General features: G+C 42.1%; 1 protein-coding gene across 1 annotated transcript in view; it reads right to left on the bottom strand.

The window, feature by feature from the left end:
* The window catches only part of CRADD (CASP2 and RIPK1 domain containing adaptor with death domain), a 32,492-nt gene extending 21,050 nt beyond the window's left edge, over positions 1-11,442 (bottom strand). Inside the window, exon 1 of the mRNA XM_056846524.1 lies at positions 11,145-11,442. Coding sequence (XP_056702502.1) covers positions 11,145-11,442 — 298 coding nt within the window. The remainder of the gene's footprint in view (positions 1-11,144) is intronic.
* Between the last annotated feature and the right edge of the window lie 1,074 nt (positions 11,443-12,516).

The following is a 12,516-nucleotide window of genomic DNA, read 5'->3' as shown; positions in this document are numbered from 1 at the left end:
TATGGAGAAAAGGGAGCAAAATCACATTCCTTGATGACTACCAGTCATCCTGTGAAAACCATTATTACTGGTGGCCAAACACTTGTAGAGGCAGACCCCACAGAGCAGCCTGAACAGAAACTGCATACAGAAGTCCTACCAAACTTCCTACAAGGGATGGGTGAGCATTGCCTCAATGACTACATTATTTCCACCAACAGGTAAATTCTAAAGTGTGGTAAACACTAAGGGTGATGGGTGAGGCAGATATAGGCTCTCAAACAGCATCTCAAATTTGTAGCCATATCATGTGCAGTGGAGGAATCCACCTACTGTTTGTTGCCACTGAACATGACTTAAAACTGTCCTTGTGTCTGTGTCGACTCCTTCCAGGCAGCCCTCCAACAGGGTAGAGGTCACAAGCAGACCCCGTTCACTGAGCCTACAGCATGCCCTGCAGCTCTAGCTATCAGTTTGCATTCTAGCTGCTGTGTTGCTGCATGGCAAACAGTCGAATCTGGCTCCTGTACCACTCAAAACTGCATGTAGGACAGCTGTTTGACCAACACAATTGTACCCATCATGGACATACAGTGATAGGGGCAGCTTGACCTGTGATTCTGAAGTTAATGCGGCTTTGAAAAGCAAGAGAACTGGCAACCCCATTCTTCTGGTTGGCTTTTAGAACCCTGTACCTGACACTATTCAGTAAATGTCTAGATTGTTTCACTGCTGTCTTTTTAAATGGGGTTTGGTCCACTGGGATTTATGCCCACACATACTCCTGACTAATCTGTATTTCAGAATGAGACTCAACCTGGGGGAGAGCTGAGAGGGTCCTCCAATGCCTGCACAAGTGTGCTCTAGCAAGGGGCAGGCTCTTTCAGGCTCCTAGCTCCACCTGATCACTACTGGTGTGTTATAAATCATGTAGACTACAGGATGAGTGCTGAAGAACAAGGATTGCTGGGATGAATCGCTAGGTAGTAGGAATGAGCCTTATGAGTGCTATGGAAGGAAAACCCCATGAGGAGATGCTGAACAAAATGACTGCTGTCTGGAACAGACAATCTGCACAAGTAGCTCATCTCCAGTGATTGGGTCTGACAATATAAAACTTGAGTATATTATACAAGCTTTGTGCTTATTTATTCTGCAATACACTAGAAGTTCCGCTAAGCACTTTTCTGTTAGCAATTTAGGCAGCCTTGAAACGTGAGTGGAAGGAAAATGACTCCTAGTTCTTGCAGTGCAATAAATTCTACTGCAGTCTTCGTACTTATACAAACAAAAGGAGATTTGGATTTAATTTTGCTTTTTCCATGCAATGGTCTAATAATTGCTGTCAATATATCCACAACATAGTGCTTACACCAAAAGCAGTATTCAGAATGCTACTGCTCTATTGATCTCTACAGAGGAGTCTCCAGCAGGGAAGGTGTACCTGCCCAAACAACCCAGGTAGACACTAGGAGCAGTAACACAAAAAAAAGTGACATAGGCCATTTATGCACAGGAGGTTTTGCCTTGGATTTGCAACTCTGTAGATGCACATTTTCCCCATCTGAATTCTCAAAACTCTGCATAGGGGCTTATTGTTGAGTTTTGAGAATGTGGATGGGGAAAATGTGCATATAGAGAGCGGCAAATCCAAGGCAAAACCTCCCATGTGTAAACGGCCATACAGTCCAGGATATGAATCACAAAGGTACAACATTTTGGCTCACACATAACCACACACCACCTAAGCTGCACTCAACATCCTCTACAACATCAGAAGGAATATTGTGAGCACCCCTCAGACTGGGTAGTACAGTGACTGGGGATGGAAAGTGCCTTGGATTGCCTTCCCAAGATATGAACCCACCCCTCCCCCCCGATAAAACGTATTATCCTCTTGCCAAAAGAAAGAGCAGATCTTCACTCAATATTGGGGAAGCAAACATAAATAACATCAGCAACAGCAGCTGATGGAGATGAGCCAACAGGCAATTCAAAAATAGCTGGGAATAAATACTGGCTACTATGAAGCAAAACATTCAGTTCCATGAAAGAAACCCCAGACAGTATTGGACTTAGCACTGCTGATGCTACTAAAATATTAGTAGCATCTGTAGGCAGGAAGTTCTTCAGAACACTTCAACCCGTCTGAAGAATTAAAAATTAGGGATTTTCCTGAGTACTGTGTATTGTTGTTATTAGTCAAAACCTTTCCGTTTCACCTGCTGCTTCTCAAACTATTGGGAAGGGTAGCGGCTGTGAATTTAATTTTTTTCTTGGAAAAGAGGGATCATTATCTTTGTACTGCATATTCAACAGTTTTCTGGACAAGCCCAGTGAAGGAAGAGGAAAAAAAAAAGACCTAGCAGCAATTAACTGCAATTTTCCTCCCTCAAGGGCCGCAGATGATTATATGGTAAAAGTCCAATTAGATTTTGGCATGAATGTATTACCTGGTATACAACTATTTGGGTGAAAATTAAGAGTATGTTAAAGACACTGTTCAGGGAATTTTAGGGAAAGTTACAAGGTACACAATCTGTTCTGAGATGAACACCCAATGAGGAAACGATAGAAGGGAACACTGAACAAATTATTTGTTCAAAAGGTTCTGGTGATGTCGTCAGAAGAAAACATTAACCCCATTTGTATTTTTGAGCAACTCACCAGCACCATCCAAATACCAGCTTGAAGGCTCTAAGCCAATGTTCACTGAATCCAAGAACTGCAGTAGCGTCAGCCACCCAGATCAGAGGTCAGGGCTGACTATGGCACACTGTGTGTGGGGTTTGTACTTGTTATTTCTTATATCATGAGATGTTTTGGTCAAACTGACCTGCCCACCCCTTCATCAAACTTACTCTACTATAAACACCACCACCCACTACTCCTCCCCTTTGTTCATAGGTAGCATTAGATTCTTCCTACTTGGCTTTCAAAATATTTGAAGATAGTAGAAGATAGCACATTTAGCTCCCAGTGACTGGCTGTTTAAAGTAAAGACCTAACACTGACGTAACTGGCTATTCCAAACTTGTAAATAGCCACTTTCCGGGTAGACTTTGGCTGTGATCCTAAGAACACTTTCTTGGGAGTAAGCTCCACTTAATATAGTGGGACTGCTTTTGAGTAGACCTGTTTAGCACTGTCCCCTTTGTTGACTAACAGTACAATCTGATGCAGAGTTAAACCTTTCTAATCCCATTGAAATTAATGGACTTAAATGGAGTTAAAACTTTCTAATCCCACTGAAATTAATGGACTTCAATGAATTGTACTGCCCCTAATTTCCAGGTGATATTGCTAAGAAATGATGGTACAGTTCTAGTGTTTATTCTCTCCCCCTCCCCACATTAGACCCCAATGCAGTATATACAACAAATATTCATCCCATGCGTACGAGCGGTACAACTGCGGGGGGTTTTGAGCCAATGGATGAAAGAAGACATTTCGTGTGGTAGCCAGTTTTATGGATTTGCTTGAAAGTCTAGGCTATTAGTCACTGTGCACTGCACTGACCTTAAATTATTTGCTCAAACTGAATTTCCTCGCTAAGGAAAACCAATGTATATCACCAGAACATTGTCCAAATTAAGGAAGCTGTTCAAATGTATTAGACGTGTCAACTATTTTGACCTGAGAATATTTTGTCATGGAAAAGGAATCTAGGGTATTTCTTCTCAAAAGGCTTGTGTGCTGGAAAAATAATTGATGAACTGAAGTGGGGGTGCCTTGAAGTCTAAAGCTGGGATGGTCTTGTGGTCCTCATATCCCAGATAAGTTAGTAAGTCCTAATTACCTCTTGGAAATTGCAATATCAGCTTTCATGACATAAGACATCGGCTCTCCTTAATATGAACCTGCACTTCTGACTCCAAAGCACAGGTAAGGTCCAATAAGCAAATCTCATAATGCTTGACATTATTCAAATTCCCAGATGTAACATCTACAGTTTTTAATGAGTGATGAGCTGCCGTCAGTTGTGCAAATGCTTCATAATCTATCCAACGACTAAGAACATTTTCAAATGCTACTATAAAAAAACTTTTATTGTCCCCCCAAGAACCATTTTCTCTGTTTACTGCATACAACTTCTCCCAATGAAAAGGTTGGCCAAACATGCTGGTATACAATTCTATTACAGTAATTTGCTTGGAATTGAAAATGTGTATTCCCAGGCAATACAAAAAACAAATGCAAGACCACTTAATGGCCCTCAATCGAATAAAACAGCACTAGAACAATTCACATAGACGCACAAACAGTGGGGGAGGATTGTCTGTGTGTATAAAATGCTGCTTTATTATGTCATGCGAGGACACTGTGTCAATATGGCCACTTCCTTATTAGAATACTTGGGTCAAGGACCTAGGAATAAACAAGAGGCCAGCCAGGGGAAGAAAAAAAAAGTAACTTTCCTCAGCAATTGATCATAAAAGGGAAGAGTTTATTAAGCAATAAAGGGACAAATCTTTTGAGAAATGCCCTCCTCCAATAATTTACAACTGTCAATGAACAGAAATTATGGATCAAAATATACCTGCAATTTAAAGAGTAGCCACTACTAGTTTAAAGTTTTCTATTGGGGGTATTTAATTTGCTCACTAGAAACTTAAAACCATTGGCTGAATCATGCCCTATTAAAAGGACAACATTATTCTAGCCACTTCTGATCATTTCCTTTGAATCACAATTTTGTCTCTCCCTCCAATATAAAAAAGCTATAAATTGGAGAGCAAATGTAGTTTTAATCTGTAGACTAAGTCTTACATATGCTTAACAAGAAGATCATGTTCCCTACTAAAAGAAAGGTATCTTCTGGAGCCCCATGGTGCAGAGTGGTAAGCTGCAGTACTGCAGTCAAAAGCTCTGCTCACGACCTGAGTTCGATCTCAACGGAAGTTGGTTTCAGGTAGCCGGCTCAAGGTTGACTCAGCCTTCCATCCTTCCGAGGTTAGTAAAATGAGTACCAGCTTGCTGAGGGTAAAGAAAAGGTGACTGGGGAAGGCACTGGCAAACCACCCCGTAAACAAAGTCTGCCTAGGAAACGTCGGGATGTGACATCACCGCAAGGGTCAGGAACGACCCAGTGCTTGCACAGGGGACCTTTACCTTTTTTTTAACCTCTGGAGATAAAACGCTTTCAGGCAAACAAACGACAAAAGACACAGCACAACTATCTGAAGAATATATTCATGTATGGAAAAACCCCAAGACACACAGTTCTCAGAAATAGCCAGCAAGGTGGTGGTACCCCATGCAGGACGAGCTCATTATCACTAGAATGCTCTACCATCAACATAAACAGACAAACAACCCACAGAAAAGCAGCATGTTGGAGAAAAGGCAAGGCTCCGGGACATCTGCTCTACTTGGGGATTTGTTTTTCCCCCCTGTATGCTGGAATATTCAGTCAGGGGAGGCCCCTTCGACATTCTGAAGTGGTAAAAAGCAAAGAGGCTTTGCGCTGTGGCTGCTGCTTCCGAGAACTAGGCATCAGTTCCCCATAAATATACTTTGGAACCAGGTGCAGAACATGGGTGGGGGGAGAGTAAAGTAGGAAAATATTCCAGAGAAAAATACAATTCCCTTCTATAGCATATATTTTCCACTTTAAGGAAACACACAGTGCAAACAACTTGCTGTTCCTAGAAAGAACTGCTCTTTCTTGCCAACAGAGACAACGTTTCCTAAGAATTATAAATGCTATACAGAGGCTTTCAGACTACTATACCTTTTGACAAGATTGCTTATATTTGAAATAACTCTCCTCTCAGGAAGTAATCCTATCATGGCAGTTGTTCATACTTGGCACAACAATCGTTTTTACATTTATAGGGTTGCCAACTCTGGATTAGGAAATTTCTGGAGACAGGCTGGAAAACCTTCAAAACTTCTGCATACTGCAGACAATACATAAACATTTAAAACAAATCTATTTTAAGTTCTTACAGGATGATTTTTATTTTTAACTGGTTTTTCAAGAGAGGAATTCATTTTGTTTTTGTCCCCACACAAGCATAATATGTCTCTTATAAAAAGAATTACAAAGGAAAATATCGTAAAGAAAAAAAACAATGTTTGATTCATGTTGGGTGGGTAAAAAAAGTTTCCCTCTTCTCATTTATGCCAGGCATTAAAAAAAAAAGTTGTAATGAAAAATCCAGTGTGTGGCTGTTTGGGGGGGGGGGGGAAGAGGCAAATGACTTGAAATCAAGATTTGCTTAACTATCAATTTTTCCCCTCCACCACTTTTTGTTGTTTGGACAATCATTGTGGGGAATCCAGCCATTTGCCCTAAGAGATACTGAATCACCACCAAACACAAGATGTAATACTGCAGTCACACAGGAGAGGTGGATTCCCACTCCCCTCCAAAACCAGCTAGTGTTGCCACTGCAGTAGTAAATGCTGTGTGGAACATCCTTGCACAAATGACAGATGCCTCAATGATCCCAGCGCCAACAGTGCTGATAAATGACAAATTTTCTCCTCCTCCTGCAATGCTAACAACATTGATTTAGTCTATTTTAATCTAAGCACTCCCCATCCATAACACTCAAACACAGAGTGCTCACATAGCCCCAAAACAAGGGGGGGGGGGAATACTAGTAACAATATTATATTCTCATCACCATTGCATGGATTCTTTCATTTTGTGTGTGTTGGCTTTTCAGTTTGTATCTGTCCCATATTCTTCTCTGAAAGAGTGAATACCCCACATCTTTTTCCAGACTGTGAAAGGCAGAGCACGAGTGAGAATATAATATTGTTACTAGTATTCCTAGAGGCACCTGGTTGGCCACTGTGTGAACAGACTGCTGGACTTGATGGACCTTGGTCTGATCCAGCATGGCCTTTCTTATGAGTCCAAACCAGCAGCTTTCCTTTACTTGCAGGCAGAAGATTATGTAACCAGAGAGGGATCGGCCATAAGGCCAACAGAGGACTATGAGGAAAAAAAATCAAGGGGTGTGCATGTCATCTGGAAAGGCCTTCGAACAAAGTATGAGAAATCTTGGCACAGATACAGGCAGATTTTGTGTACAAGACAATTAGCGGCAGCGCCTATTTTTGCAGCGGAACAGCATTGCGTATGTAATATCCCCCTCCAGCTGTACACGCCACACAGCAGTCTGCTCCTGTTTTCCAGGAAAACAATTTAAACAGAAAACACTGGGTACTTCCTATCGTAAGACTACTCAGAATTCTACCATGAAGCTGTTTCACCAACAGTGTGTCTTCCTCGATCTCTGATGGCTAACTGAAAGCAAGAGGACATTAAGGAATTGAGACAGCCAATTAAGTTGCATTCTTTTAGCCATATATATGAGTTTTAAAATGGGATTAAATAAATTCATGGAGGATTGGTTTACTGACAGCTTTCAGCCAGACTTACTAAATGTTGTTACTAGGTTCACAGACAACATACCTGTAGCATTAGCCACTAATGTAGGCCCAAACCACAGGAAAGGTAAGTTCCCTTTGGCTTCTGGGTTTGCTGGCTACCTGCTATTGGGCTTGCTGGCTACCTGCTATTGGGAACAGGATGTTGGACTAGATGGATCTTTTGACCTCATCCAGCAGGCCTCTTCTGTTCTTTCAGATTTTGGAACACAACAACATAGGTACTCTGCAGCTTCAGTGATTTTCTGTGATACATCTGATACCTTTCTGTGCCACATTAATATTTAGCAACATTCCCCAAATTAATCACTTTGCTCCTCCATTCTTTGCGAATAAAAGTGGTCATACAGAAATCTGAATAAATAGACCAAGTCATTATTGGCCCAGCAAAGTAATCCCCACAATCATGTGAAGGCCACAAAGAATCTTAATTTTCAGATTTGATTCCATCACACTCTGTTGCAACTCTCCTCCAAAATACCACTCTTCAGCTTAATGTTGCTGAGCCTGCAGCTGGTATATAGAAGCATATTCCACTAAACAGAGTTATCAGAACAGGGTCGCTAGATCCTGCCAGGGGCAGGGAATTCCCTGCTTTGGGCCCCTTCCCTGGCACCATCCAGCTGACCAGCAGGGGTCTTACTAGGCTTAAAATGAGGCCCATGCCTCAACGGTGTCAGTATGATGATGTCACTTCTGGAAATGATGTCATCACACAGGCGATGACAGGAGAGATGCTGTGATATTTGGGCAAAACTCTATGCTGAAATCAGCTTCTACCATAGATTTTTTTGCACAAATACCAGAGCATCTCCCTCATCATCGCTGATGTGATGATGTTGGGGTATAAATGGAGTAAATAAATAAATAAGCAATCTGCTTATTCATGGTCTTATCCCAACTTTCACCTGCTTTGTGTTTGTGTGTGCCTTTCAGCAAAATAGAAACTTCAATAGCAGGGACAGAAATGTAAAGAATAACACTTAAGGCATTTTTATTCCTTCATTTTCTATAACTGTATGAGCGGAGGGAGGGAGCTAGATTAGATAGAGATGTGCTTGTTTTAAGTGATATAGACCCCAGACAGGGTTGGTTCTCTACCCACACAAACCAAGTGGTTGCCTGCAACAGTCAACTAGGGGAGGCACTACCAGGACTCGGCTTGCTTCCAGCCACAGGTGGCACTGGGGAAGCCAACAGACATGGCTTACCCAAGCTGGCCCCTACCAGACTGCACTGCCACATAACCAGCAGGGTATGAGGAAGTCTTTGAAGTACTGGCAGCATCTCTGGAGCTTGACTTAGAGGCACCCAATACATCTATTTTCACTTCCCAAATCCCCACCCAGTACCAGCAGAATCAAAGGCAAGCCTCTTAAGAAAGCAAGTTAAAATATTCTGAATTGGCTCTGAATCCAGACATTAAACATAGTAAGAATGCTCCCATATATGGAGACATGACTGCCACAGGTTGGTAAGCCTCTGGGACTCAGCAACTGAAACAATTATGTAATTCTCATTCAGTGGCCCACCATTCACAAGTATGGAATGGGGATTTGTTTTGTGCTAGATCACAGAAGCAAGATACTTAAAAATTGCACAACCTGGCAGCCATGGCAGCGATGTTCTCATTTTGCTTTGACTACCACAGAAGCAGGACTGAGTTAGACTCTTCCTTGGGAACTATCCAGTTCCAAGTGGCCAAATAAAAGTTCTTATCTAAGCATGGTCTTCTTCTAAATTACACAAATGTTTGGCAACGTTGATTAACACACTCTGGAGCCAAAAGTGCAATGTGAATTAGTAAATAGCTAAACTACTGTACAAACAAACACTCTAACCAGTTTGGATGGTTTAAGCTCACTAGTATGAGACTTTTTGTTTTGTCATACAACTGATTAAGAAGGAGCAGTAAACCTATGTGCAACTACGGCCAATAGCAGCAAATGCATAGGTTGCAAGCTGGATACTGGGGCAACACTGAGGTAGCCAGGAAATGCCTAACAGTGTATTCCTAAAGACAGTTACTGCAGTCTAAGCCCATTGAAATGAATGAGCTTAGACTGGAGTAACTCTCCGTAGGAATGCACCTATAAGTGTCCCACAAGAGCTGAGGGAAGTGGAAGAGAAAGGCAGCCCACCAATCACTTGACGCCCCTTCATGGAGGCCAGCTACCCATTGCTGTCCATGAGAGGAGGAGTAAAGTAGAAAACAGCAGGAGAGTCTCCAGAGAGTGGGGTGGCCAGCCAATCCAGAAATGGGGTGAGGAGGGTTATTTGTGCTGAGCCTCAAGCTCAAAGGTGGCCTCAAATTTAGACACTTTGTTATTTTTTTTGGCATCTGATAAATTTTTTGACTTGTTTTTATTCTCATCTCTATCAAACCAAAATGTAATATCTCCTCTCAGATTACAGCCACAAATGTACGCAAACGAAAGATTTTCATTAACCGACATAGTTTTTGATTTAAACAATGTTCATAAATATTAATAAACAATTATTAGATAATATGGTTTGGGCCTCAAAAGCTGGAAGAGGCTCAAGTCTCAGGTCTAAGATGGCCTGGTGGGTGGAGTTGATGAAGAGGAAAAATGGAAGAGATTTTACAAGAGATGACAGAGTAATCCTTATAGCTTTAACTCTCCCTTTTTTGTCATGGTGAGGGGGCAAATAATATGAGCCCCACCTGGTTACGCCCTGGGAACGCCATGGCCTGTGCTGGCGTCAGGAGGCCAGCAGGAGGCTGCGGTGGCGTCCGGGTCCAGCGCTGTTGCGGCAGCATTCGGGGACCAGTGTCTGGGCCTGGATGCCGGCGCTGAGACAACTCAAGCCGGCATGTGCCTTCCGGGCACCGGTGGTGTGGGCCCCTGCGCCAGTGGAGGCCTTTGTCGGCCTCCTAAGGAGTTTCGACACGGCAGCCGGCACAAGTCAGGAATGGGCTGTAAATCTTCAATGCAAATAATTTTTCTGTAGTTTTATTCCAGATAAAGCATATGCTTTAAATGCATGTAAGGCTCTCATCTTTCCCTATCTGGGCATACAGAGTATGATATCTGTTCATTTTTATACATGCTTTTGGCTTGCTATCTTTACTACTAGTATTAGTCTACTTTGAACAGCTCTTGGGGCCTTTCTTATCTTTCCTTACCAGGGCAACAGAGCTGCCATTTCCCCATAACTTTATCCCTCACTACTCTTGTAACATCTATATACAAGAATTTTATTCACAGAGAGAAGCCACACAGGATGAGCCAATCATGTGGTTATGCTTTGCAGCAACGCTGTCTCCAGAGTGACAGTTGCTCTGACATTGAGGCCATCACCAGACAGTTTCTTGTGGTGTACAAATGGATACTTAAGCTATTCATTAACTGCATACACATCAAACTCAATAGCTGTTCTGAAGCAAGTTGTCTACTACAAACTGCAGCCTTTGTACCACTACCATCTGCTTTTACCATCAATACCATTTGTACCAAAAAGAAAAGAAAAAAGGCTGGCCATAGACTCATTCTTACTCAGGTAGTGAATTTCTATCTGGACTGAAGCATTTCCAACTCCAGGCATGGGCTCAGGTGATTAAATATTCTGAAAAATAACCTACATGAGAAGGCACTTTCAGTCATGTAGGCTTCTACCTACAATCTGATACTGTATGAATGAGACACCGTTTACTACTTCAGTAAGAACTAGACCCGTAAACACTGCTCCTTATCAGCAAGAAAGAGGTTCCTGGGCCACTAACAGGTTAAGCTTACCTGCAGGCCAAGATAGCATAAGTTCATTACGCTTTGCTTCAAGTTTGTCTCTCACCCATGGAAACTCCTGCAAGGACTCTAGAAAGGTCTCAAATGCCTTGGGCCCTCTTGTAGGCAGGATGTCAAGAAGCATCATGGTTTTTCTGTGGTTGGTGACTTGGGATCTTATTTCTTGTATGTGGTTCTCTGTTAGAATCCCTTCTTGGTAGAGATACTGAATGACAAGGCCTTCTACCAGCAGGTCCGCACATAACTCCAGGCGCAGGGAGCGAAGAACTTGTTTGTCTCTGGCATCCATCCTGAGAAAGAAGAGACAAAGCATGTTTGGAAGGAACTAAATCTCTTCATCTTTGTATTTTACAACTGAGAGCATTGAACAACAGATTGAGAACAGACATCAGCAGCTTAATTTAGATCTGAAAATAAAACCTTTGAAGACGGAGGTTGGTTCTTTTTTCAGGAAAAGCCTTTTATGAATCACCCAGGAACATTTTCGCATTTCTTCACTGCCTCTGACACATACCATAGACTGCATTTCCTTATACCAAGAACCATTTGAGACACTTTAAACTTTATTCCCTGATGACCCTACATACACACCCTCCAAAACATTTATGTGTAAAGAATGCAATATGGAACTGTAGCCACCTATGGAGATTTTTCAGCTTTTGTGAAAATAGGAATCATGTGCTGCTCCACAGTTAGTCATAAGTGAATATCTGTATCTTTCACTTTGTTGTATGACAGTTGGAGTCTCTTATTTGAACAGATAGAGAATGGATGCCTTCTCAGACTGACTCTCGTAAGCAGTATATGCAAGCTTTCAAATATCAACAGACACCTTGTGAGGTAGGTGGGGCTGAGATAGTTTGGAGAGAACTGTGACTAGTCCAAGGTCACCCAGCAGGCTTCATGCGTAGGAGTGGGGAAACCAACCCAGTTTACCAGATTAGATTCTGCAGCTCTTAACCACTATGCCACACTGGGGCTTGCCTTTATTCACTTTTCTGGGGCCTGCCTTTAGCAACAGTTCACAAAAATCTAAGCAAGTACATTTCAAAATTCTGTTTAAGGGCTTCTGTTGAACATCTCTGAAACTTCACTTCTTTTCTTTTGTCTCATCATCATCTTTAAAATTGTAAAGTGATCTCTTCAGGTTACCATCTATAAGCCACATCCAAACAAAAAGACACGGGGGACTTTATTGCCTTTTCTCTGCAAGGGAAGCAGACACAACACAAGGCTGATCTTCCAATCTCAATGCATTTAACAGTTGGGGAGCAGAAGTAATTTTGAGAGTTGCAAAGACAGGGAGTCATCTCACAGCACTGTAGGAATTTAGAAAGCTGCACTATCAGTCACCCATACTACA

The sequence above is a fragment of the Euleptes europaea genome, chromosome 3, assembly GCF_029931775.1.
Source record: "Euleptes europaea isolate rEulEur1 chromosome 3, rEulEur1.hap1, whole genome shotgun sequence".
Taxonomy (NCBI): domain Eukaryota; kingdom Metazoa; phylum Chordata; class Lepidosauria; order Squamata; family Sphaerodactylidae; genus Euleptes; species Euleptes europaea.
The sequence above is the reverse complement of the archived record's forward strand: the minus strand, read 5'-3'. Positions and strand labels throughout refer to the sequence as shown.